Source organism: Harpia harpyja, chromosome 15 (genome assembly GCF_026419915.1).
Source record: "Harpia harpyja isolate bHarHar1 chromosome 15, bHarHar1 primary haplotype, whole genome shotgun sequence".
Classification (NCBI taxonomy): domain Eukaryota; kingdom Metazoa; phylum Chordata; class Aves; order Accipitriformes; family Accipitridae; genus Harpia; species Harpia harpyja.
In genome coordinates this window covers 1726755-1753325 of record NC_068954.1, presented here as the reverse complement: position 1 = coordinate 1753325, position 26571 = coordinate 1726755, and the positions used below count along the sequence as shown (strand labels likewise).

The 26571-nt window shown below is 56.1% G+C and overlaps 1 protein-coding gene across 4 annotated transcripts in view; it reads left to right on the top strand.

Moving 5' to 3' along the window:
• The window catches only part of EFR3B (EFR3 homolog B), a 41948-nt gene that overhangs the window by 1318 nt on the left and 14059 nt on the right, over positions 1–26571 (top strand). The window contains exons 1-8 of one of the 4 annotated variants that reach the window (XM_052809758.1): positions 72–229; positions 10688–10764; positions 11851–11978; positions 15650–15800; positions 21263–21384; positions 24200–24349; positions 25604–25738; positions 26099–26177. In XM_052809758.1, the coding sequence (XP_052665718.1) occupies positions 11872–11978; positions 15650–15800; positions 21263–21384; positions 24200–24349; positions 25604–25738; positions 26099–26177 (744 nt within the window). In that variant the 5' untranslated portion in view covers positions 72–229; positions 10688–10764; positions 11851–11871. Of the gene's footprint in view, positions 1–71; positions 230–7217; positions 7401–10687; positions 10765–11850; positions 11979–15649; positions 15801–21262; positions 21385–24199; positions 24350–25603; positions 25739–26098; positions 26178–26571 lie in introns of those variants that run through there. The other 3 variants (XM_052809755.1, XM_052809756.1, XM_052809757.1) reach the window with 3 other exon arrangements.

Below are 26571 nucleotides of genomic sequence, written 5' to 3'. Positions count from 1 at the left end.
TTTTGGGAAGGGCTGGGGGGGGGGTGGTGGTGGTGGCTGGGTGGCTCTTAAATCCTCGCTTCCCGAGCATCCTTCCCTGGGCTGTCAGCGCAGGGCGAGCGCAACGGAGGAGGGAGCCCCTGACCGCTGCCCTTCCTTGGGGGGGTCCCAGCCCACCCCGAGGGCTGCAGGGTGTCTTTGGTGCTGCTGGCCGAGCCCCCCCTCTCTGCGAGGTGCTGCGGTGCCAGGGGTGAGTGCACGGTGGGATGCGGCAGGAGGGAGATGGGTGGGCAGGGTGCCGGCCCCCCCCCACCTTGGGTGATGAGGTGCTTGTTTTGGGGCTCGATGGGGTGCGTACCGGGGGAGGTCCTGAGATGCATTGGGATGCAGCACCTGGCTTCTGGGGGGAAAGGAGCGGAGCTGGTGGGCTTGGGGAGCGGGTTTCTACCTAGTGGGGCCAGGAAGAGGGAAGCTGAGGCAGGACGCATGGGTTCCGTTCCTTTCCTCTCCTCGTCACAGTGCTGACTCCTCCGTGGCCTCCGTTGAGTCATTCAGGTCTCCCAGCTGGTATTTTTCCACCCGCAAAAACGAGGGGGATGCTTCCCTCCCCTCCGCGGCTGTGGCAGCCTGTGGTGACGGCTGCTGTAGTGCCCCGGGGACACGGCCCCTCTGCAGCCCCCCCCCACGCCGAGGTTCCTCGCCCCCTCTGACCACAGGACCCTTCCGTCTGGTGTGGGCTGGCAGTGATGCTCTCGTTGCAGGACAGCTGTCCCCGATGCCCAAATGCTCGCGCCAGTGCCCTTTCCGTCTGAGCTGCCCCCCCGCCTCGCTCAGGGCTTTTGCATCCACACTGGGGCTTGGGCTGATTTTGGGGGGGGATTTTCTTTTGGCAGTTTGTGCTGCTTGCAAGCAGGAATTTGCGGGGAGCTGTTGTCATCATCCGAGCAATTTGCAGCAGCCTGGAGCACGTAATAATCCTCTCTGCTTGGGAACTGCAGGGGACCCCAGCCCCTCTGCAAACCTGGGGGAGAGCTGAGCCGTGGGTCCCCGAGAGCCCCGCCAGCCCCCCCAGTGCCAGGTTAATGATCTGGCCGGAGGGGTGTGACGTGCTCTGATTGTCCCTTGGGATCCTGGCTCGGTGGCCAGCCTGTCCTGCCCACCGGGAATGGCAATGCCACATCGGGCCACAGCTCCGCTTACCCACAGGTTACCTAGCATCTTGGGGAAGCCCCTGCTCCGAAATAGCCTGCAATTCCTTAGGGTGGGGAAGGGCAGAGCAGCTCTGGGGACCTGAATGTGACTTTGAGGACAAAAGCCAGGCTTGGTCCCTTCCCCGGTAGCGCTCATGGCCAGGCATTGCTGCGGCTCGTGGTCCTGGAAAGCATCCAGGAGCTGGAAAGCTCTGTGGGATACTTCGGATGAAAGGTGCATTAGGAATGCACAGGATTATTGGTATCTTTTTAATCTCTCTTTTAACTGTCTCTTGGCCTGGGGGAAGGATTAGATGGGTGACTGGGGATGGTTTTTTCTCCGTGGACAGGACGAAGCGGTGCGGGACACTTGCTTCGTTATGGGGGAGACCTGCTGTCTCCCTGGGAGGTGGTCAGAGGGGCAGCATGGGGGGCACGGGCCACCCTTTGCATCCCCTCTAATCCTGCAGCGCTGGCATCTTGCGCTGAGCTGGTGTTTGCGTGTGCGAAGGCAAGAGCGGCGTGCGCGGCATGGCCGTGCCTGGCACCCCTGGCTTGTGGCGTGGGGCCGTGGTGGTGGCTGTGCACGTGGGGCAGGGCTGCTGGGGATCTGCACCCGTTTTCAGCCCGGTTTCGGTTTCCTTTTGCAGTCACCGGTGAAAATGGGGGAGCCAAGCTTTCACCCCAGCTGTGCCGGCACTTGGCCCGGGTGGCTGGGGTCGCGCAAAACGCAATTTTGTGAGCCGAGCCTTCAGGTTGATGTCCCCGTTGCCCGTGGGAGTTCGCTGTCCTGAGCCTGGCTTGGGGATTAGCTGCTCCACGGGAGATTTTGCACCACAGGAGATGGGCTGCTGCTGTCAGGCTTTGGCTGGCAGGAGAGCATGGTTGCCCCACGCTCGGGAGCTGTGCCACGGCCCCGGCTGCAGGAGAAGCCCAGTGCTTTGTGTACCCAGCCGCCGGCAACCTTCCTGCTTCAGTGCCGTCTCCAGGAGGCTGGGCTTTAATTCAGAAATATGTGCAAAAGGCAGAGTGAGCTCGTTGGGCTGAAAGCACTCCAGGAACAGGGGCATGGCAGTAGGGAGAGCGGGGAGCAATGGGGCTGCGGAGATGGGATGGGGTTGACATTTCCATGGGGGGTTCCCAGTGGGGCTTGTCTGCAAATCCCCCCCCTACTTTTGGCAGCTGCTGGGAAGGCAGTGTGTGTCAGAGCTGCAGCAGCATGCCTTTGGGAGCCGTATGCCAACCGTCCAGCCCCGCAGCCGCTCACCGCAGTTTGTTTCCTCCACACTCCCTCGCTTTGCTTTCTGGTCACCCCGGCACGAGCTGTCTCCTCCCACGCCAGCGGAGCTGGAAATAGAGAAGGTTCCCTTTTTTTTTTTTTTTTTAACAGCAGCTGGAGCAGGGGAAATGAGGTTTTTCGGCTACCCGGGGAAGAGGCGTTGTCGGTGGTGGGCGCCAGCAAGGTCCCTGCGAGCCGTCTGGGGCTGCCAGCGTGCCACTGAGTCACAGCCAGCAGCCTCACAAGCGGATAGGTTTTGCGCTAAATAAATAGCGCTCGGTGGGACTGGATGGTTCAGCAGGGGAATGTGAAATGCAATTAAGCTTTTTGGGGGGGGCTTTTTCTTCTATGCTTTTTAACTAAATGATCTGCAAATTAATTCAGCGCTCATAGAGGAAAAGGGGCTATTTGTGGTGCCAGCAGCGCTGGGGGCTTTCCCAAGTCACCCAGCCACCGCTCTTTATGGGTTTGTGTTAAACCTCGATGGCCGTGGCAGAGTCCAGGGCTTTTTTCCTGGTGCATTTCCAGACGGCATTGCCATGCGCGGGCAGGATTTGACCCGTGCAGTGAAGATGGGCACCCCTCTGCTAGAGGGGATTGTGCCAGGCCAGGAGCTGGCGTTGCTCACCTCAAACCTCATCAAGCCTGGCCACTTAAGGGCTCGGGTAATTGCTTGCGCAATCAGTAATTGCACAAGAAAATGGACTTCTAGAGATGCTCCGCTCTTGGCTGAACCCTTTGCAGCGCTGTAGCTCTGTCGCAGGTCGCTCTGCCTTGGGGACTGGAGTTGCTCCCCCTCCGCAGGGACTGGAGAAAGGAAAAGTAGCTACCGGACTGTAGCCAGTCCCATCACGTTTCTGTCTCTCTGTAAATGAGGGTGTTCAGTCAGGTTTTCTGCCAAAAGCTAAAACTGTCTGTAGGCTTTGATGGAGCCTATCTTGGGGAAATAAGAAACCACAGAAACGTGTGTGGTCAGCATCTCACGAAGGTCCTTCTTGTGTTTTTTGTTGAATGTGCAAAACAGGGTGGGAGGGTTGTATGTGTTTTTCTTCTCTAAAAACCTTTCAAACTTGCAAGCCTTCCCTGTCCTTGGCCATTCCATCACATCCGGCTCTGCGCTGCGTGGGGCAAGGCCCTGGGCTTGCAAAATGAACCCGGCTCTTAATTAAGCAGGTTTCAGAGGCTGGCCCTGATGCTGGGTGGACCCCCAGCCTCCGTCGGAGCTTCCCCACCTACGTGGTCCGGACCAGACACACCACGTCCACGCGACAACCGGTGGACGTCTCGCATTGAGGAGCTGCGTCGAGGCCAGAGTTTGAGTGAATTTCCTGCTGTTTAAGCTCTTTCCTCCCCCCAGCTTTTTTCTCTGCCACGGGTTGTGTAATGAAACCAGGCACCCATTAAGGCGCTTAACTCCCCTTCTTCTCCCCTCGAATTGGCACTGCTGGCGTGCCAGGTATGTAATGCAAACCTCCCGGTGCGCAGCTCTACCCTTAATGGGTGGTTTCCCCTGCATGCAAAAGGGCCGGTGTGGTCTTAATGCCCGAGTCTAATCACCGCTGTGAAATATTAATTAATCTGGCCGCTATTGAAGCTTTGCGCGCGCGCTGCGGTGTCGGAGTGGCAGGCTCGGCCGAGCAGCGAAGTGTAAATAATGGAGGGCCAAATCCATCGCTGGTGTAAGCTGGCAGCGGGGCTGATTTATGTCCCACCGCTCGCCACGGAGTTGTTAAAGCTGGATTTGATGCCCGCGTGCCTCGAGCTGTCGGCATTTGGAAGGGGGGGAGATGGGAGGGAGCGTGTTTGGGCAAATTCAGGTGGGATTCAGACAAGCTGGCACCAGCGTGGATTCGGCCTCTGGAGCAGCTCCTGTTTGGGGGGGGTCCCTGCACGGGCTGGGGGAGCCCAGGCACAGGGTCGTACGCTGGGGCTCTGCGTGGAGCTGCTTTGCCCCCCGCCCCGGCTGCGGTGTCTGCCCCGACGAGCCCCGGCTGCGTCGGTGGAAGCGAGGCGAGAGCGGCGCGTGGAGGAGTGCCAGGGGGAAGCTGCGAATTTAATTGCTGAGCTAAAAGGCTTTGCGCCGACGGCTCTGAGCGGGCTGCGGGCGATGTCTGGGAGAGCGTTTCCATCTCCGGCATGCTCCCGTCCATCCCGCTCAGCGACAAGAGAAATACGTCCTGTCAGGAGCAGCCTTGGCTCGCCGGTCCCAGGCGTCTCCACTCTTCCTTTGCTGTTGGTGCCTCGAAATGTTTCGCTGTCTGTGCCTCGAAATATTTCTCTGTCCCTTCGTGCCGGCACCAAGAGACGTGGCTCCCTGTGATCAGCGCTGGCTTGTGCTGCCCTTGGAAGTTTGGGTCTTCTGCAGCGTCCTCAAAAGCGTCTCTGCTCGCAGATGAGCTGTCAGCTTTTATAACACCCCCTTTGCAGATGCTGACTCTTACCGAAGGACACTTGGATGAGCGGCGATTAACGAGCAGCAAAGGGAACAAGTCGTGGCACCCGAACAGTTCAGGAAGGTCAGGAACTATTAATTAACATCAGGACATTGCTCTGAATTACAGAGCTGCAGGGGCGAGCTGGATTTGGCCACCTCCCCGCTTCTTCCTCCGCCCCTGAAGGTGGTAGAGGTCTAATGCAACCACCCAAGGTACCCCATCTTTTCATGGCTTCTCTTTGCCAAGCTATTCTTTGCACCAGGCTGATCTGAACTGCTCGATCTGCCTCCCCTCCCAGCTTGGGGGCTGCCGTTGCCTCCCCCTCCCAGGGCAGGGGGCACCTTGCAGTCCTCACCCTGTTCCCGGCATGGCACACTGCGAGGAGGGCGTTGGGCAGCGGTTTTAATCGATGCCCAGTGCGTTTGGCTCTCTTAAACGCGATTAGGGAGAGATTTACTGGCTTGCTTTACACCACTGCTGGCCCAGGGGGTTGTGCTGATTTACATCGGGATCTGCCCTTGCTCCGTGGGGGTGCGGAGGCAAATGGGGGCTGGCTGGCACAGAAGCTGGATTTTTAGTATAGGTTTTCCTGCCTCTTAAATTGGTGGCAGAAGCTCAGAGGAGCGCCTGAGCAAGCCTTTCCCTCAGGGGAGCTCACAGCCGTGCTTGCTTATGGCTGCAGGCTTTCCCCTGGAATGGCTTTTGGGGAGGAGGGGGTCTGCAAGCAGTGCCCTACATCTCTTTCAGTGCCCGCCATCCCTTGCAGCACAGAGTCTGTCCCTTCTCTCTGCCAGCATTGCTTGTTTCTTGCCTTTCCTGATGGTTTTTTTTCCCCTTCCCATGGGCTGGGGCTCCTCACTGCATCCCCTTGCCCACCCCGGGGTGGATGGAAAATAGGACTGATGGATTGCTGGGCCAACTTGAATATTGCTCAGTGACATTTCTAAAGCGTAGCAGGAAGATTTCATCCTTTTCCCCAGGCAGGCTCACCCACCAGGTGCCAAAGTGCTGAGGGAGTCAGAGGGTGGGTATGAAGGAGACTCTCACATCGGCTGCATAAATGAGCTTTTGCTAAGCAGATTAGGGAAAGGTCTCCGGTTCGGTGTGGGGCTCGGGGGAAGACAACGCTGGGCTGGTGTACAACCCCTACCTTCAGGACGGTGTTTTTGCTTGGGGTTAAGAGAGCGACCTTCACGGGATATTAGGTTTAATGAGGGATTTTGCGTGATTTAATTAAGATTTATTTGCAATCAGTTGGAGTGCCCTTATTAAGTAAATTCCAGGCCTCGAATAATATGGCCATAAGGTTTTCCAGCCGTGCTTATTGCCAGGATGCCATTAAAATGGGGAGAGGGGAGGGGATTAACAAGGAAAGGCTCAAGGTCAGAGCACTGGTGGGAGAGTGCGTGGTCATTTCGGGAGGTGAGCTGGGCCTGTGTGCCATTCTCACCTGGCCGCACTCGATCCCAACAACCCCAGTTACAGCCGGTACCAGTGAACCCCGCTCCTGGAATCGCATGCAATGAGTTTATCCGAAAGCCTCGGGGCTCATACCAGCATCAGAGCAGCTAAGTGGGGGTTATGCTAGCAAGCCGCAGTCGCTGGGACTGAAAGACTGTAATTATCCCCAATTAGATTGACTTTCTTGGAGCTGAGCTATCAAAGCAAAAGGCCCTTTTGGCTCACTTTGCCCCCCGGCGAGAGCACAGATTCACTCTCAGCCGCGGCGGCGAAGAGCCCAATAAAATAAATGCCACTGGGGTGCCCCAGGTGGGTGCAAGACGGCGGGGACACACGTATCATGGGGAGCCGCAGGAGCTGATGCTGCTCCTGGGTTTCCCACCTTATTCCTTCCATAGGGAGAGGGTTGAGTCACGTTTCTCCATGCCTCGCTTTACCTGATCTTTAAGAAAATCCACGTCCTTGGTTCCGACAGCGGCGGGCTGCCAGCAGGAGGAGAGCGTGACGCACCGTGCGGGTCCACGCTTGTGTGTCTGTCACATCCCTGGGTGCTGTTTCGGGGTGTCAGCTCCGACCCGCTGAGCCTCCCCCCCTTGTCAGCGCTGCCCACAAACGAGCAATGCTCCATGTGCCAAATGGGAGAGCTTTGGGCTCAAGGGACCTTGAAAAATCGCCCCTGTCCCCCGCTTCGGGGCCCTCCGAAATGCCCAGCTCCCCAGCCGCCCCCGCGTACTGGTGCAGACGCCGGCAGAGCAAAGCCAGCACCGTTCCCAGCTGCCATCAGAGCCGCCTCGGTGACTCAGCAGCCGTGCTGAAAGCTCCCTTATTTATTTAAACGGCTGCTCCCTGCTCGGCTGAGCAACCCCTGCAGCGATGCTGCCGCTGGGCCGGCACCGGCTACTGCTTGGCAAGGAAGAGAGCGATACCCGGCACCCCGAGCCCCCCGGTTTGCTCCGAACGTGATGGCTTTGACAACGTGGGCTCTTGGCCCCGCTCTGCGGCTCTGTGCCGCTGGCCCTGCCTGCTCCTGGGAGATGCTGCACGTGGCCGGAGCAGGTACCTTCTCCCCACTTTGCTTTTCCCTGGGATGCTGGCTTGGATCTCCTGGGAGGGGGAAGCCGCTCTGGCTGCCGGTGACCTTCAGTGTCATCTTTCTATTTTTTAAATACCTTGTGCCAGCCTGGACCGGAGGAGTGCGTTGCGGCTGCGGGGTTTTGTCCTCGCGGCGGGATGCTGCCTGTCGGCGCCTTGCTTGGGGCTGGAGCCGTGGCTGCGGTGCTGGTGCGAGGGTGCAAGGTGCATGGGGTCGGCGTGGTGGGTGCTAAAGGACACTGGTGTCTGGAAGAAGGAATGTCTGGCTGAGAGCCTTGTTGGGGGGTTGTTGCTCGCCCCAGCGTTAGGGTTTGGTGCTGCGAGGGTCTGGGGGGGTCCCGTATAGACCAAACACAGGGCTGTTTTCAGCCCTGGCATCAGGACCAGGCTTGGGTTTGTCGCTCTCTGGAGAGCCCTTGGAGGGGGGGAAATAAAACAAGAGAAAATCTTCCTCTTTCTTCAAGGTCCGTGTCATTTTTACTCTGCTTTTTTAAGGATTTATGGTCTCCCTGTCTGTGCCTGTGTATGTGTGGGCTGGGCAAAACTGACAGACGGCAGGGGTTTGGGGCAGGAAAGTTTCTCTGGGTTTCACGTAAGCAGAGTAAGAGAGACCCTTTCAGTGCCCTGCTGCGGGGAGCTCAGCCCTCTTACGAGACATCAGAGAGTCTCACCCAGAGACACTGCGCTGTAGGAGGGCCTGTCCTTCTGCTGGGCCGTGTGGGATCCTGCCCACCGGTGACCTGACGTGGCTTTGGGTTGAGCAACCTCCCTGCCTTCCCCGTCTGGAGCGTGTTCGTCCTCCTGCCCCGTGGGACTGATGGGTCACCTGGTCCCCTCTCCTGGCAGGCACTTTGGGTCTTTGTCTGTCTCCCGCTGCTGCTTTCTTTAGGTGAGGCCTTAAAAATCTCCTACTTCTGGAAGAAGAGGTTGTGTTAGGTGAGAGGGAAGGCATTAGATTTAATTACGCAGTTATTATTGATGGGATCCGTGCTGCGTCTGCTCTTCAGTTTCATTCATCAGGATGAGGGTGGTGGGTTGCGAACACGGCCGGTCTCTTTGCTCCTTTCCCAGGGCTAGGAATATGCATTAATCCTGAAAATACTCTAAAGTCACATTTCTGGAGGTGAGAGAATTGCCGAGGAGGCTGCAGGAGGTGGAGGGGACCTGGCTTCTTGGCTAATGGGTTCGCTTACAGGGAAACTCTCCAGCTGTTTTACAGGGAGAGCTCATGGCCCGTGCTGAGACGCCGGCAGGGACGCGTGGCCCGGCAAGTTGGGATAAGTCACACTGCCTCGGCTGTCCCGGGCGAGGGGAATTTATTAAGAGGATTCAGGAGATCATCGGACGCTCGTTTGTGTGAATGGCAAACGAGAATTTATTAAGGGGCCAGATTAAAGGTACTTTGGAAAAAGAGCAAAATCGATCAAAGGCAGCTGAGAAGGGAGGAGGGAGAGCAGCAGACAGGAGACTTAGAAATAAAATATTGGATAGTGGGAAGGTGCGGAGGGGTTTGCAGGGAGAGCGCGAGAGGTGGAAGGAGCTCTTTGCCACCGCAGCGTTGCTGGGAACGGTGGGCCTGGGGACGCCAAAGGGGACCCCAACGCAAGCGACAGCTTTCAGGTGGGGTGGGCGCGGGCTGCCTCCCCCGTCGCGAGCGTCGGAGGCGAAGCGCTCGGGAAGCGAGCGAGCACATCGCAGGAAGCGAGCCGTGCCAGTGCCGGGAGCTGGCGCGAGCAGGCGTGAGCTCATGCGTTCCAGCGGGAGCGGTCGCCGGCTCCCACCGGCGCAGCCTTTGTCCCCCCGGCTTCTGCTTCTCGGCGGCGGTTGCCAAAAAGCAGCCCCAAATTACTCACGCTTCCCCGGGCTCGCAAAGGCCGGTGCTTTGGGGTGGCTGACACCGGTCTCCTCCGTGGGGTGCAGCGTCCGAGTAACGCCAGGCCCCGGGGAAAAAATGCATTGTGCGGGAGCAGGGGAATGCTGGCGTGCAGAGCCCTCAGAGCGGCACTGGGGAGGGTAGCGCCTCCAGCAATCTCTTTTTTTTTTTTTTTTTCCCCTTTTTTAAATAAACAAACTGCAGATATTCATCAGTGGCTGGTAGGCAGGGCAGCGCTGGTACAGCTTTACGCAGGGGCATGCATCGGGGTGGCGTTGCCCACGGATGCTGAACTCTCTGGTGCTGCAGCCGTCCCCGTGCTTGGTGCGTGGGGGAGCACGATGGATGCTCGAGAGCCCACCTGGAACGCCGGCCATCCCCCAGGCGAAGACGGAGGGGTCCCTGGCTGCTGCGGAGCGTGTGCTGCAGCCCTGAGAAACAGCATATGGCACAGGGAGAAATATCCAGGTTGCAAACGATCCCTTCCTCCCTCGGCAGCTCCCCAAAAGCAGAGCAGGGGATCGCAGCCACGTTTGGGGTATTTAGCAGCTAGGGCTAATTGCTTTGCTCTGAGTTGGGACGAGGCTGATGCCTGCCTGCGGAGTTGCCGCTGCGAGGGGTTTTGGCTCTCGGAGAGGCTGCATGGGGCACAGCTTGTGCATCAGGGACAACCTGCTGAGGCCCCTCAAAAAGAGAGGCTGGGTATGGTCGTGTCGGTGTCCTGCAGAACACCAGGTCGCTTGGTGCCCTCCTTGGGGGAGAGGGACCACGGTCCAGCAGCCCAAAGGTAGGGGGGCAATCGAAGGTGGTTTTGGTGTTGCTCAGCAGCTCAGCTTTGGGGCTACAAATGGGAAAATGCATTTTCCTTTCACAGCCTGTATAAGATGCTTTCTCTTCTTTTTCTCTCTTGCTGTCTCCAGCAGTCTGTGCTCTCTTTATCGCTGCCGGCTCCATGGGGAGCGTGGGGCAGGGTGTAAGTAGTGTGTCCTCGGGTGAGTGGTTGGAGGAAAGAGGTCTTGGTCTGAGGAGCTGCAAAAGAGGATCTTGAGAGAGAGAACGGCACAGATTTAGGGGAACTTTGGACATCTTGGTCTCTGGGGGCTGTTTTCTTGGGTGAGAAAAGCAGATAACCCTGCAGTCCTACGTCAAATGATGCTGGTCACCAGCCAATTCCCTGCCTCTCAGCTGTGGTTTTCTTCCCTTGTTTTTTTTGCCTGCAAAAACTCTGGGATGTTGTCAGCTTGGTGCCCTGTCCTCTTCCCGGGCTTCCCCACTGAATCCAAGGATATGTTTTCCACCAAAGGCACCTCCACACAGGGCTTTGCCCTGGAGCTGAGGATTTTGTCCCTGCTGACTGGCTCTGTCTTCTCTCTTCCAGGTGTGTGCGGCTGCTGCGGTGCCCTGCGTCCTCGCTACAAAAGACTCGTCGACAACATCTTCCCTGAGGACCCAGAGGTAAACGAGGCACTGCTTCACGCGCCGAAGCTCCATGCTGCACCGTGTCGTGGCTCTCCTGCAGCTCAGGTTGCAGGGATGCGGTGTAACCTGCCCAGAAATGGCTCCTGGGAGGCGGGCGATGCTTTGACTCCATACCACCGTGCCTGGAGGGTTGGATTTTCCTTTAAAGCCCGTTTGTGAGCAGAAATACAGAAGCAGCTCCTCCAAGCCACAACGGCCTGGAGGGACAGGCTTCCTTTCCCAAAGGTGCCGGGAAGATGCTGAGGACGGATGGATGGGAGGATAGGGGAGAGGACCTGAAGGCGTACATCCTTCTCTTTGCAGGATAAGGAAAGCGGCTTCTAAGAGTGGGGGTCTCTTGGGGCCTCAGCCAGGCTTTCGAGCTCAAAAGCTGCTTATGATTCCAGGATGCGGGGAAGCTGGTTCCCTGCTTGCTGCCTCCCTGAATTAGAGATGGGGGATGCCCTGCCAGCTGCTCCTGGAGCATCCCAAATCCGGTCTCTTTGTCTACTTCTCACAGCTGAGATGCGAAGGCAGTGGAAGAGGGGTTCCCGGCTGGGGGTAGCAGGGCTGGGATTACCCAGGGAGGCGGTGAGCGCCTGTTTTGTCATGGCGCTGGCAGCAAAGCTGAACAAGAGAGGAGGCTGCTGCCGAGCTATGCGGAGAGGAGGAAGCACCGCAGTTTTCCAGGCTGCGGGGGATTGGGGCTGGCAGCTTGGCACGCTTGTGTTGTTTGGCCTCAGTAGTGTGGAGGTGTTGATGTCCCTGTCTGCCCCTATCCCCCTCGGTGCTGGGGCATTGCTAGGGGCTGGCAAACAGTTCTCACTGTATTTACAGTGTGGGGTGCTCAATGGAGGCTTGCACTGGGGTCACCCCTGGCTGTGGTGCATCAGAGAGCCCTCAGCTGAGGCTAAATGCAATCCTCATTTGCCTTCCTTTGTGTACAAGGTGTGGGGAAGCACTGGGACGGGACTGGAGTGCTCCAGACCTCTGGTATCGCTGCCAAGGTTTGCTGCAGAGATGCTCCTGGTGTTTGCCGGTTCTGGGTGTGAGGCCGTGACGCCCTGCACTGCTGTCTTTCAGGATGGTCTGGTGAAGACCAACATGGAGAAGCTGACATTTTACGCTCTGTCTGCCCCAGAGAAGCTGGATCGCATCGGTGCCTACCTCTCTGAGCGGCTAATCCGAGATGTGAGCCGGCATCGATATGGGTAAGGACTGGGAGGCTGTTTCAGCCACCCCAGTGACTGGCATAACGATGGACCACTAGATAGTAGCAGGGGCTCAGAGAAGGGGGAGAATGTGTGGGGCACACAGCTCCTGCACGCTCCAAGGTGTCCTGAAGCTACGAGCGTGCTGCAGAGACCTGAGCATGTTCTGCCTCCGAAAGTGAGACATGGGAGCATGCAGGGATGTGCAAACTCCCTGCAAAGTTGCAAGGGACCAGGCAAGCTGGGAGCCATGTAGCATTTCCCTGGCATCGTGCTGTCCATGCCTGAGGAGTCTGCGTGTGTATGGTGTTTGTCCCCAGCAACAGGACTGCCATCATCCCTCCAGGCCATCATCAGGAGCCTGTGGCAACCTCCTGGCTTTTAAAAGCCTACCGTGGCTCTTCCAGAGCCAGATGGAAGTCTGACTAGGTGTGGGCAAGCAGCTAAACAGGGTGGCCTTGGCTGCAGCTTGCTGGGAGTTATTTGTGACAAGCTTGGGTGTGTTGTACCCCATGCACATCTCTATTGAGTTATGGTGACGTGGCAGAAGCGGGAGCAAGGATTAGGGGCAGCGCTCTGACGCTTTTCCAGAGACCACATGATGGGGATGCGTTGGGCTGGATGGGGACTGCTGTGTTTGCTCTGTCCGACTTACCTGTGTGGTCCTGGCTGGGCCCCATCCCTTCGTCTTCCCTCCCCGCATCGCTTCCAGCAAGGCTTTGCCATGTTTACTGCAAGGAGAGCAGCACCTGCCTGGAAATAGCTGACTGCCCTGATTAGAAATGCTGGGGGAGCATGGGAGGGCTCCTTCCCTTTGAAAGAGTTCCTGGATTGATTCTTGTTGCCTCCTGAACAAAGCCGCGGCAGACAAACACGGCTCAGCTTCGTGGTGCGAACTTCAGTCTGCCTCTTATCCTGGGGGAAGAGAAGCCAGCAGCCTGCCTAAGAAGTGTTAAAGTTGAAAAACCTTCAAAGCCTCATCTGCATCACCCGTCATCGGGAGTGACAGGACATTCAAAGCTCTGCCTGATGTTCTGTGGTTAAGCGGCTGTTAACAGGCTCTGCTTGCTATGTTGGGAAAAGAAAGGCTTTCAAAGATTTTTTTGACATCTAATGACAAGCCTCACTGGGTGGAGGGGGGAATATATTCCTTCCTCCACTGCCTGTGCATATAGGCATGTAATTGGGTTGGAGCACTAGCTGATTTTCAAAGTCTAACTTTGAAATGCCTGAAATCGGTTTGGATCAACCTTTCGTTTGTAGGTCAGTGTTGGCTGGAGCAGAAGGATTTGCCCCGCTGCAGACACACAGCTGGGCTTTGAAAGAGCGGCTGAGCATGTAGGTACCGGTCTCCTGCGTGTAAGATGAAGATAGCCTTGATTTCAGGCCTGTTGAGTGTCATCTTTTTGTTACTTTTATTGCTGAAAGGAGAAAGTGCTCTTGTTTGAGTTTGCAGAGATGCAGCCCACCATCTGTAAGAGGATGGTTGGCGTAGGTCGGAGGTAACAACTCCACAAGTGTCCCTTTTCCCTCTTGGTGGCCTGTGTCCAGTTGTCCCCAAAAAAGAAGCCATGCTGTTGCAATAATATTGGGCCACGGGAAGTTGTTTTCACCCTTGTCTCCTACAAGAAAGGAGCTTGATGCTTCATGCTGGTCATTGGTCACCTCTTCATATCATTTTACCCTCTGGGCCAGTTTTAACCCAGTTTGACAGATGGGTAGGAGCCTCACAGATCCAGGAATAGTTGGCTTCTTATTTTCACGGTATCTGGAAGAGCTGTAATGGTGTCTGAAGTACAGGCTGCAGTCTGAGCTCAACCACGTTACAGCACACCAGAGAATATACTCAAGACTGGAGCCAGATTTCAACAGTTCTGGGGCCTCAGGAGAAGGGATCGATCTTGCTGTGTTTTACCAACTGGAACCTGGAAGTCCAGGGTTTATCAGACTCCTCTTTCTCCCCGAGAGGGCAGTTTGCCTCCCCAGCTACCCTTTAACTTGCAGGCAGGGCTGGCACAAGTAGATGGGCAGCTCCTGCCCACCTCGCTGCTGGCCAGCTCAGTGCTTTCAGGTTTCCCTCTTGCAGCACAAGCTGGTGGCTGCTGTACGCCACCCAGGCTGCAAATCTGGCCGTGCAAGGAGCTTGAAAAATGGAGGTTAAAGGAGGAATGCGCTCAGTGCAAAGAGATCTGTGCTTGCCACCTCCTGCTTTTGGCTGTGGCAGATCTGGGCTTGATGTGAGCTGCTGTGATACAGATTCACAGCTGCATGGAGAGCAGGAGTCAAAGGGAGGTGGTAAGGAGCTGTACAGTTTGTTTTGTTACCAGTGTCCAGGTCCCAGGTCCATGTCAGGTGTTTGGATACCTCAGAGGTCCTGCAAGAAGAGCTGGAGCTGTCAGACTCAGTGCAATCACCATTTCAGTTTTTTGTGTATTTTGGGCAACTCCAGCTGGAATAAATATCTGCTCAGAGTAGTCGGAGGCTGGGGATTGCTTCTTCGGTAGGCTTTATGCACACAGTGGGCAACCAGCAATTGGAGGTCAGCGTGGTCATTGCACAAGCAGGCCACCCAGGGGCTCCGGCCACTGCGTTGGTAATGAACCAGATGCTGTCAATGCAGAAAGCACCGCAGGACCAGCCTGTGAACAGACTTCGGCAGAACCACCCCGAGCAACTGGTCCAATTTGTCTTGGAAATATGAAGCAACACCCAACAAATTCTTCAGTTGCAGCATAATGAGCTGGCCGCCTCTGTAACGGGCACCTGATTGGGACTCATTGCTGGGCACGAGGTTTTCCAGCTTCCTATCAATCAGAGGCAGGAGTGTCACAGGACTGGTTTAATAAATAGCCTGGAAGATGCACTGTGGCAGCTTGCAGCGAAGCCAGCTGCCAGAGGGTAGTCTGTGGGTGAGCTCAGCCTGGTTGGGAGGGATGGCGAAGGGATGCGCTGTGCTCAGGGAAGCCCTCTGCATGGCCCAGGGACCCGTCACGGGTGCGTCCCCTCTTGCTGCTGTGTTTGAATCAGGTTCTGGGCTTCCCCTGTCCCTCTTCAGCATGCAGAGCCAATACTGAGTGGCAGAATCCCGTCCCTGGAGGGATCGGGGACGAGGTAATCCTGGCGTGGGCAGTGCTGCATCCTGGTCTGTACACTTCTGGAGGAAACCCCGCTCCCCCCGGGAACTTCTGGGGTGATGTGAATATGCTTTGCAGGGTTGCTTTATTGTGTATCTAAGCACAGCTTTTCTGGAGCACATCAGTCTAATTCTGTGTTCTCATCCTGTCCCTCCTCCCTGGCCAGGACCAGCTGGGTCTGCAAGAACGGTTGCCTGTGATGCTGAGCCCACCCTGTACAAAGCCCCGCGCTCTGTCGCAGGATATAAAGACCAGTTCAGGGCAAGGGAAACCCACAAACAGTGCGGGGGGAGATGTGAGGTGTTGCTGGCAGCCTTGGTCCCGGGGCAGCTGGGTCTTTGCTGGGAGCAGCCCACACCATCTAAAAATATCCCAAGGGTATTTTGAGTGTAAAAATTTTTCTCCTTGGGTTGGCCAGGGCAGGAGGTTGGCGTTTTGCTGGTGGGCACCCAGGTGGTTTGGGAGAGGGGAGGAGGAGGGATGGCCGCGGGCCCATGCTGCTGTCGGGGAGTGACCCTGGCCTCTGCCCCCTCCCAGGTACGTGTGTATTGCCATGGAGGCACTGGACCAGCTCCTCATGGCCTGCCACTGCCAGAGCATCAACCTCTTTGTGGAGAGCTTCCTGAAGATGGTGGCGAAGCTGCTGGAGTCAGAGAAGCCCAACCTGCAGATCCTGGGGACCAACTCGGTGAGTAGGAGAGCACTGGGAGGTGGCAGCAGCCTGCTGACCCCGTCCTCTGCTTTCCACCCTGCCTGTCACCCCCGCGTCTCTGCACAGTGCCAGGGCAGGAGATCTTGTTGGGAAAGGACGGGGAGCAGCTGCAGGGGAGGATTTATGGTGTCCCCCCTCGTGTGTCCTGCCATGCGTGAGGTTTCTGAGACCCTGGCTGTGCTGTCTGTGCACTGTCCCTGCTGTTTGCTGTCTGTGACCAGTCGCTGGTCTCTGATCTCTGCTGCCATGCCTTCCCTCTCTTGAATTCAGCTTTTCCTAAACGAGCCTGAGGACACGAAGGCTGTCAGCAGTTTCGGACAATAGTCTAACTTAGGAGGTGATCCGCATGGATTTTGGGAGCTATTTGTATTCAGAAAAGGGCTGGCTTAAACAGAGCTGCTGCTTGCAATAAATGGCTTAGCTGGACTGGGGATGCGTCGGTCACAGACATAAAATAAGGGGAAAGGAGAAGCACAGATGAACGAAGGTGACATCCTCCCGGCATCCAAACTGCTGATCCTGGCTCGCAGCCAGCAGCCACTTGTGCATGGCCTTTCTGCTGTTTTTTACTGGGAACACTGGGCGTACCTAACTCCCACGCTTGCGAGGGCTCTGCCAGTGCCCGGTAGCTTGGCTTGGACAAGCAGCATCTGTCCTTGCTTCTTTCTAAGAGGGGATTTAGATGGAGATGATCATTCTGTGGACAGGAGGGTGAACTGGGTAGATGCTCTCTCAAGCACCTGGGAAATGCATAGAGAGCTCAGCTCTAAGCTTTAATTCTCTGCCGTGTGCGATGGGGAGAGGGATGGTATTAATGTTTCTGCTGATGCCTCCCGGACAGGGTAGCACTGCATCCTGCGATGCTTCTCTCCTCCAGGAACCAGCACGGTCATGGACACGGGGTTGTAAATGCCTCCGCCGAGGCACGGGCAGCCGAGCGGAGACCTTTCACGCCCCGTTCTCCCTCGCAGCTAATTGCTCCCAGCTGAAAGCGATGTGAGCTGCCCATTGGCAAACCTATTAATCCACAGCCCTTGGAGAAGAGGGAGGATTGATGCCTCAGTTGAAACCTGCTGCTGACGACAGCTTACCATAGCATTTTGGTGCGGTGATGCTGCTGTAAGCCTCGGATATGCTGCAGGGGCTGCCTGGGAAAGCCCCTTGCAATGGGAGCAGGGTCTCCAGGCAGCACCCGCATCCCTCTGCCCAAGGGTGGCCCAAGCTCCATGGGAGACCAGAGAGATGCCACTTCCACTTGCTGTCCAAACCTCTTGAGACGTGCCAGAGCTGCCTGGATCCGTCCCAGTGGCAAGCAGCTGGTTCTCTTGCTAAGAAAACACCCTATGTCGCAGCGCAGCCCTGCCTGCAAACGCATGCAATATCCCCTTGTCCAGCCCCTGAGCTGTTCGGGAAATGCAGGGGTTGTCCCAGGGTCCAGAGGGACCTGGGGTGGAGGTAGGGTTTAAAGCTCAACTCAGCCAGCATCTCCCTATTCGTGGCTGCTCTCTGGACACTCCTCAGGTCCTTGGTGCCTGAGCAGAGCCCTAAATCCACTGGAACATGGCATGGAGCTGCACCTCCATGGGAGCTGCCGGTATGGAGCTGGGGAGGGGACAGCCCTCGCTGCAGACGCTCACGATGCCACAGCAGAGGCTTCAGCGTACCGGCCCCAACACGGGCATCCTCAAGTGGAAGGCATTGGGTCAAGGCAAGACAGAGCCCTGCCTCATGTTTCCAGTCTGCAAACCTCCCGTGTTCAGGCACCTGTGGAGAGGAGAGATGGTCCTGGACCACGGATAGGTGTTTCCTTAGTGCTGCTGTCACTGCAGTCAGGAATCAGGAGCAGGTGTTTTAATGAGGAGTCCAGATCAGGAATGATGGTTTAGTGATGCTTTGGGGTTTTTTGCCTTCTCAAGCGTGGCAGTATTCAGAGGGCACATAGCACAGAAAACTTGTGGGCTTTTATAGAAAAGTGAGTGATGATAATGAGACACTTCTTCCTATATCTGCTAATGAGGAATGTGCCTCAGGCTCGTGCTTAATTAGAGGGTGCTGTCTCAAGCAATCTTCACAATAACGGAGCTGATGGCAAAGGCGGGAGGAGGTTGTTTATAGAAACCTGCTCCAAGTGAGTCATTCTCCGCGGTGTGAAATCTCGCCTGAAACACATCTCCCTCCTCACACAGAGCCAAGGTGTTGCGCTGCGGAGGGGCTGATCCCAAGGACCAGCCCGCTGCGCTCCACAGCCACAGAGCTGGAGGCGGCAGCGAAAATCCACCATCCCGTGATCGCTATAACCCCATCCGATAATCCCCGGGGTGAACATATGGAGCTGCAGCTTAAATCCACTTTGGTTTCTCATCCTTGTTAGGAGGCTGCTGGGCAACCTCCCCGCTTTGGGTAGGAACCATCTAATTTCCAGCTCGATGTCATTCCCATTTTATTTTTCCTTGAACCAACACTGATCTTTCATTTAAACAGCTCTTCCCCCACCTTGATGTTCCTCTGCTGATGTATTTATGTCTGATGTATTTATAGGTGGCAGCGTTATCCCTTGCCAGCCGTTGTTTTGCTTCTCCAAGGCAGCCACCCTCCTCGCATTCCCCCTGCGCTTGCTCCCCGCTCGTCCCAGCCATGTTTCAGTTGGAGCTTGTTGGCTTCAAGCACAGGAGCCCTGAGCTGCCCAGCCCCGCACCCCTTCAAACCACAGCAGAAATAGTGTTGCATTTCAATGTTTTAAACTGTTTTCTCAGTGGAAATACGGCGTGAAGCTGCAGAGCAGCTTTCGACTGGGATGCGATGCCCATTAGTGAAAATAAGTCACTTTCCCTGAAGGATTGATGCCTCCTTTCCTGCCGGCCCAGCTCTTGCTGGGTCATTCATTTCCATGTGTCCTGGTGCTGCTTTTTGCCATTGGGCACAGGTTGGCAGCGGGACCCGTGTGGGTATCTCCCCTAATTGCTGCATGGTGTAGCACTCTTGTAGGAGCAGCCAAGTCTTGGAAAAATGAAATAGCCTGTGAGCAAGTGGCAGAGTCCTAAAAATGTCCCATAGATGGAGGAAGGAGAGGCTTTGAGGCTGACTTTTCTCTGTTCTTGGCTGCTTTTGACAAGTTCGGGCTCTGCTGGAGGCTGCAGGTGAAAAATGGATGCAGAGACGGCAGGCAGCTGCCTCCAGCTGTTGGCAGATGTGAACACTGTGCCGCATCCAGTGTCACTGGGCATAGTGGCACCACGCGAGGATGTCTGTCCCCTGAGGACAGAGGCGAGCAGGGCTCGCTGTGCCTGGCAGCCGGCCGGGGAAGCTGCCCTCGGGGCAGAGAGCTGAACCACGAGCGCTGCTGGCGTGGATGGGTGGGCTGGCATCCCCTGGGCCTCCACAGCTTCAGAATAAGGAGCGCTGATGAGGTGGTCCTGTTTGGTTGCCCGATGGCACGAAACGAGCTGCTGTCATTGGCACGGGTGTAGGATTGATACCTGCAGGTAGTGGCTGCAGAGAAGCCATTTCATTCCTTTATTTCACGATGCTTCTTGGCCACGGGATGCCTGGGACGGCTCTTCCAGAGCTGCCTCAGGGAGCCCCGTTACTGCTCCTCACTCTGAATCCTGCCCTTGCCTCCGGTTGCACGTGGAGTTGTCATAAGCTTAAAAAAACTACTTTGTGAGCTGCCTGGTACAGAGGTTCCTTATATAACAGCCCTGCATTTTTCTGGTGAGTAAGAGGAGTTTATCAGCTGGAGCCAGTCCCTGCACTCTGGGAACAGTTCCTGGCAGGGCTGAGCTGGCTCCTTTCCTTGCACAGAGCCAGCTTTTGCAGCTGACGTTATTAATAGCCCGGCGCAGCGAGTGCATGCTAATCAGCGCCTGTGTGATGCGCTGGGACGGGCGGACTGGCTTTGCCAGCTGCGGAGGGGCACCGGTGGGTCATTTGCCTGCTGCTGTCCTGGCAGGGCTGGATGCAAATGCATTTCTAGCAAATGCAGAAAGCAAGAAGTGAGAAAAGCCTGCAGAGAGGGTTGGGGTAAAGAAGGAGCTCCCGTGCAGCGTGGCATCTCCAGAGGGTGCTGAGCACCCTACGAAATGCCAGGTGGACAGGTAACCCTGTGGAGGTAGGTTAGGTTCTCCCAGTTGGAAGAGGAACCTAGCGGTCCTGATGCCTTGGCCCAGGACAGCTTGCCTGAGTGATGTGGGATTGCTCGGTGCGACCGCAGAGCTTCGTGCCACGCTGTCATAAGCAATGGGGCTGCACCGGCATCGGCACCGCTTCGTTGCTCTCCCAGTGTTGCTGGCTAGCAGTTAACACCTGGGGTGGTTTTGGGGATTGCTTGGACAGGGAGCATCCTCTCCCTTCATTGCATGCCCATGCAAATACCCTCAGCTGTCCCAGCATGCTGAAGCAGATGCAGCACAGGAGCACAAAAGCAGCCAGCAGCTTTCTCTGCCCAAAGTCTTGGCAAGCAGCTGCTTATGATTTGCTCTGAGTGGGATGATAAAGCACAGGGACTCGTTGGCACGATGCTTGTCTCAGGCCAAGGATAAACCTCGTCTGTTCACAGCACCGGGCACTGTTGCATGGATACAGGCTGAATGCTGTGTATGTTCCAGCCAGAAGCTGATGCCTTGGATTTTGTGGCAGCTCTTGTGCTATTGAAGTTTTATTTATTTTTCCTTTTTTAAAGCTGCCCCTGTCAGCGTCACTGGATGAGTTGAGGTTCCCCCTTCCTGCCCGACCCTTTGTTCCCATCTTTTCATGAATAGGTTTTGGAATTCAGAGGAAAGCTTGAAAACATGTTTATCCTTTCTTCCTCCTTAATTCTGTCCCTGAAAGCTTAAAAGCCAGATCTGCTGGTCAGCTGGCATTTCTGGCAAGCTCCACGCCTGTTGGCGTGGCCATGCTGGAAGGGAGCGATGGGACCTCGTGCTGCTGGGTGCTGCGGGTGAGATCTGGGATGTTGTTAAGAACCTGCTTGCAGTTGGTTTCTCCACTGGCATTTCCAAGGCTGTTTTCACCCCTGCAGCAGTGTTTGGGAAATGTTGGCTGGGTTTTGTGCTGTCTGGGAGGATGGAAAGAAGCTGGGGGCAAATTTATCCTGTTACGAGTGCGTGCTGCATATTAGAGATCCCTAACTCAGAGCCTCATTGCACCCCTAAATGCCCTTTACAGGGACCTCTAGGGGTTGCGGTGAGGTTTGCAGCATCTGCAGCCAGGCCTGGGTGCTGCTGGAGCTGTGGGGCTGTGCAGTGGCACGTTCCCCCTTGGGGACCCCACGTCTTGGGTGCAGCTGGGCAGCCTGACTTGTCATCCCGCGCACACACCGAGCTGCTGTAGCAAAGAGCCCTGTGTCACACTGCTGAAGCCCACAGATGTTTGCTGGTCTGGAGAGGAATTTTAAGAATATTTTCGTTGTCTGAGCTGACGCCCTCTTTCTTCTCTCCCAGTTCGTGAAGTTTGCCAACATCGAAGAGGACACCCCATCTTACCACCGCAGCTACGACTTCTTTGTCTCCCGCTTCAGCGAGATGTGCCACTCCAGCCACGACGACCTCGACGTCCGGACGAAGTGAGTGCTGCGAGCGCGATGTCCCTGGCCCCGATGGCTCTGAGAAGACGTCCCGGGGGGGCTTCCCTGTGCCCCCAGCCTCTGCCTTTCCCAGAGAGGTGCCTGCTTTTGGGGACAGGTTGGATGTGGGCTGCACGGATTGACTGTTTTGTGCTGTGATGGAGATGCGCAGTGATTCCCCAGAGCTGCTGTTCTCTACCCTCCCTTATTTTCCAAGCATTAAACCCTGTTGACTGTATGGGAGGATGAAACAGGAGCCCAGAAAACACAGTGCAGCTCATGTCCAACCTCTGTTGCTGTGTGGGATATTGTGTGCGGCATTACATGTGTGTGAGAGAAGTTGGTTTGCATTTGCTGTCCTGAGGGGAGGGCAGCTGTGCTCACTCTGACCACAGCTGATGACAGGACAAGGGACAAACGTGCCCTCGGGCTTCCAGCTTCTTTTCTTTGGCCAAAATGTGAGCAGGTAGCACCTGCAGTCTGCCCGTCACAGGGCTGCCTCAGTGCATCTTTAAGCATTTATCATCTTTGCTCCAGGGCCATGGCCCGCGGACAGCCGGAGCTCAGAGCAGGAGGTAAGGAAGTTATCCAGGCCCCAAAAGGAAGGATGGTGAGGATGGGAAGAGATCCCCCCCACTCTTAGCAGAATGAATGTTCACTCAAAAACTGCCTCCTGCAGCCACGTGGTCTGTTATTTTCCACATTTAAGGGCGGTTACATCTCTCTAGACGGCGTTGAGGACTGACTTGCTTTGCCGTGGTGGGAAATGTACCCCCGGGGAGATTAATTACGACTAAAGCAGACAGATTAATGTTGTTTACTGCTGCCAAGGCCAGGCCTGTCGGTGATGTATTTAAAAAGACCCGGCGCTTGAAATGGCCCTGTGAGGCACTGATGGCATAGCACCTGTGGCTCTCACCAGGCAGCTCTGGGCAGGAGGCCACTGCTGCCAGAGACAAGTTTTAAGCAGAGCCCAGATGTCAGGCAGCATTAGAGCACATCGTGTTGGTGCTGTTCCCGGAGCTGCTGTACCAGGGACCGGTTGTCTTGCGGATGGGTGAACCCCTGAGGTTCACCACTGCTTGTGGAGGCTTGTCTCCAAGGACCAGGCTTGCCTCCTTTTAACTCTGCAGACTCACAGGAGTTTTTTTCCTTAATAAGGAAATAATGTCGAAGGCTCATTATTTTCACTTGACCTTCAGGGCACTGGTGATGCTGGCTAAATTGCATTGGAGACTGGAAGAGAGAAATTCTGCAGCTCCTGTAATTAAAAAGGAGCGCACTGTTTTCCTGGGCCCTTGGTCCTGCTCAAAGCTCCTTCCTCAAGAATTGTGTCTCGGTCAGGTTATTGCCTTGATCAGATCTGCAAAATGTGTTAGGGACACCTCAGAGCCGGTTATTTAATGCATTTATTTCTGCAGATAAGCATGTACTATCTTTCTCAGGCATTAACAGTGGGTGTTGAGGGGCTGGTTTCAGACCTGGCAATCCTGCTGTGTAGGGAAATTTTTATTGATGACTTTATTAACTAGAGCAGAGTCAGGATTTTTGGACCCAGAAGGGACGCAGGTGTCAAAAAGCACCTAGGCTTCCCTAGCATCCAGCATCCCCGTGGGTGCAGCTCAGCTCTGCAGCTGCTGGGAACGGGGGAAATGGGAAAACCCTCCATGTGTGCCACAGCCAGAGAACGGAGACTTGCTAGAGCCAAAACCAATTCTTCAGAGAGCCCAGGCTTGCCAGTGCCACCTCTCCATCTTGGCTAGTGTGTGCCATGGAGATGTGTGGCTGCTGCTCGCCCGGCGGCCTCCTGGGAAAAACGGTGGATGGGAGCTGGCTGCTGCTGCCAGGATGATTTTTAGCTGGTTCAGAGCCTTTCCCGCTCGCATCTGTTGGGCTGCGGGAAACCGTGTCTCTCGGGGATGCGAGGCAGTAGGATTGCCTTGGGGTATACCAGGCCTGGAGCTGGGATTGAGAGCAGCCCTGAGAAGAAGGATTTGGGGGTACTGATGGATGAAAAGCTGGATGTGACCCAGCAATGTGCACTGGCAGCCCAGAAAGCCAACCGTGTCCTGGGCTGCATCCCAAGCAGCGTGGCCAGCAGGTCGAGGGAGGGGATTCTGCCCCTCTGCTCCGATCGGGTGAGACCCCACCTGGAGTCCTGCGTCCAGCGCTGGGGTCCTCAGCACAGGACAGACATGGACCTGTTGGAGCGGGTCCAGAGGAGGGACACGAAAATGATCCGAGGGCTGGAACACCTCTGCTGTGAGGACAGGCTGAGAGAGTTGGGGTTGTTCAGCCTGGAGAAGAGAAGGCTCCGGGGAGACCTTACAGCAGCCTGCCAGTACCTAAAGGGGGCTTATAGGAAAGATGGGGACAGACTTTTTAGCAGGGCCTGTAGTGATAGGACAAGGGGTAATGGTTTTAAACTAAAAGAGGGGAGATAGATTCAGACTATCTAGTCTGAAGGAAGAAATTGTTTACGCTGAGGGTGGTGAAACACTAGCCCAGGTTGCCCAGAGAGGTGGTAGATTCAAGGTCAGGTTGGACGGGGCTCTGAGCAACCTGATCTGGTTGAAGATGTCCCTGCTCATGGCAGGGTGTTGGACTAGATGACCTTTAAGGTCCCTTCCCACCCAAACCATTCTGTGATTCTACAACTGGGGCATCACCTGCACGAACCCCTCCAGCAGTGCAGATGTCAGTGTCTTCTCTCCAACTTCCTGCACAGCTTCATCCGTGTATATATCTATATATAAATGTAAAATAACGTATGCTATATAGATATGTAGCATTTTGGTGTCAATTTGTTCCCTAGGATCCGGATGTCTGGCATTAAAGGCCTGCAAGGAGTGGTGAGGAAGACGGTGAACGACGAACTGCAAGCCAACATCTGGGACCCACAGCACATGGACAAAATCGTGCCCTCACTGCTCTTCAACTTACAGCATGTAGAGGAGGCCGAAAGGTGAGTGCTTGCTGCTGCCGTGACCTATCTGCTCCGCCAGCAGCTTCAGGGCCCTGGGACTGCTTTTGCCAAGGTTTTGCAAGGCAGAGGCATTGCAGGCTGATTTGTGCCTGCAGCTCGTGAAAAATGCGGCCAGTGGCTGGAGGGGAAACCCTGTGAGTATCTCACTGAAGGATGCTGCAGGTGGCAGGAGCTCTGCATGTCACCCGGTGCTGTGAAGGTTATTGCTACCTTGGCCACTGCAGGGCACCGTGGCTCCCGTGGAGCAGAGAGCTCTCTGCACTGTCCCTGCAGTTAAGGCATGCTGTTTGCAAAGGCTCTGAGCTGCCCATTCAGTGGGCTGACCTCTGTGAGGGATTCCTGCTTAAACGCTACCGAAGCAGTTATTTTAAAGGCAGGCAAGAGGAATCTCAGGAACCGAAATATGGCTTTGCTCGCTGACCCTCCGTTCTTCCAGCGTAACCCCCTGCCGGCTGCGTGCTTGCCACCAGCTGGGTGTTTGAAGGGGAGATGCTTAGCTGAGAAGAGCAGAGCAGAGAAGCAGGCATGAATTCCTCCTGGGATTTTCCTTTTGAAGGTTAAGAGAGATGTGTCAGCCCTGGGAAGCTGGCTTCTGACCAGATGCCTTTTCCCTTTTTCTTGTAAACTGAAGCATCAAGGTGATAAAAGCATTCATGTTGTTTGTGTGATGCCAAACAAGCCCAAGTGTGGAAAAAAGGGATGGATCTCCTCTGGGGTGTGCGTGTTCAGGGTGACTTGTGCCAGGCTGTGACTGCTTTGCTCTTCCTCCCCTTGGAAGCTGTGTTCACCCTGGGAGGACGTTATGTCCTGCGTCCTCACTGATGAGATCCTTTCCCCTCCAGCACTGAGCACCGTGATCGTCATCCCAGTCCCAGGGACGCCGGGGCTGTTCCTGCTGCCTGGCACAGCCTGGTGCTGCAAGCGGGGCCACGCTGGCACATCCCGCTCCTCGGCAATCCGTGCACCCGTGCTGCTCTCTGATCTGGCTCAAATCCAGCAGCGCTTTATCACTGGGCTCTACTGGGATGGAGCTGCCTGGCAGGGTGACGTTTGACTGCTGTGGGGTGGCTGTGGGCTGTGCGAGGGGTAGCCCACGGCCCTGTGCAGCACGGGGTGCGGGCAGATGCCACAACCATTTTGCTCCAACCCTCCCTGGCCGGGTTCTGTGCCTCTTCTCCCCCACTGCTGCCGCACACTCAGCGCCGCTCTCATCGCCCTCCTCTGCTTTCACAGCCGCTCCCCCTCCCCGCTGCAAGCCACCGAGAAGGAGAAGGAGAGTCCTACGGAGCTGGCGGAGAGGTGTCTGCGGGAGCTGCTGGGCCGAGCGGCGTACGGCAACATCAAGAACGCCATCAAACCCGTACTCATGTAAGTCGTGCATCCCTCATTTTGGGCACAAAGGAAACTGAGGCACGGGGAAACAGCCAATGCGGGCCAGAGCTGGCGCGAAGGCATGGGCTCCTCTGGCTCCCCTCGGCACGGCACTGGAGATGGGAACTTGGTTTCAGGCTGAGCTCTCATTTTTGGATGCAGTGAGGAATATAGCATGGGGTAGATAGCTGTCGCTGGGAAAAGTCACCTGGGAGAGGAGTTTGTGTCCCTGCCCTTGCCTGCAGCATTTGGTTCCTGCTGCTTCTGGCTGTCCCTGGTGCTTGGTGCTGCTTTGCACCCCTGCAGGGTTTGTGGGACCAACAGTTACTTTCATCTCCATTTCCATCTCTTTCCCAGCCACCTGGATAACCACTCACTCTGGGAGCCGAAGATCTTTGCCACTTGCTGCTTCAGGATCATCATGTACTCGATCCAGGTGGGGAGCTGGCGGGACTCTGGCTGACGGCACCGGTTGGGGATGCATGTGCATGCTTGGGAGCATCCGCGTCTGCCTCCATGCCTGGGCTGAGTCAGAGCCGCCGCCGCGTTGCCGAATCCCGGCAGTGCCGAGTCCGAGTGCTCGCAATGAGCTCGGCCACCAAACGTGCCCCAAAATGGGCTGGAGACAGGCGCAGCCCGGGTGTATGGCAGCGTGGGCTGGGGGCCCCATGGGTATGTGGGGAAATGGCTGATAGGTGTTAGTTAACCTGGCTGTGCGCCAGCCGTACGTGTTTTAGGATGCTGCTCGTGGAGCTTGTATCTCAGTCCCGGGAGTAATTCCCTCCCTCTCAGCGAAAAGCAAAGCCCTGCTGAATCAGACGGGCTAGCAG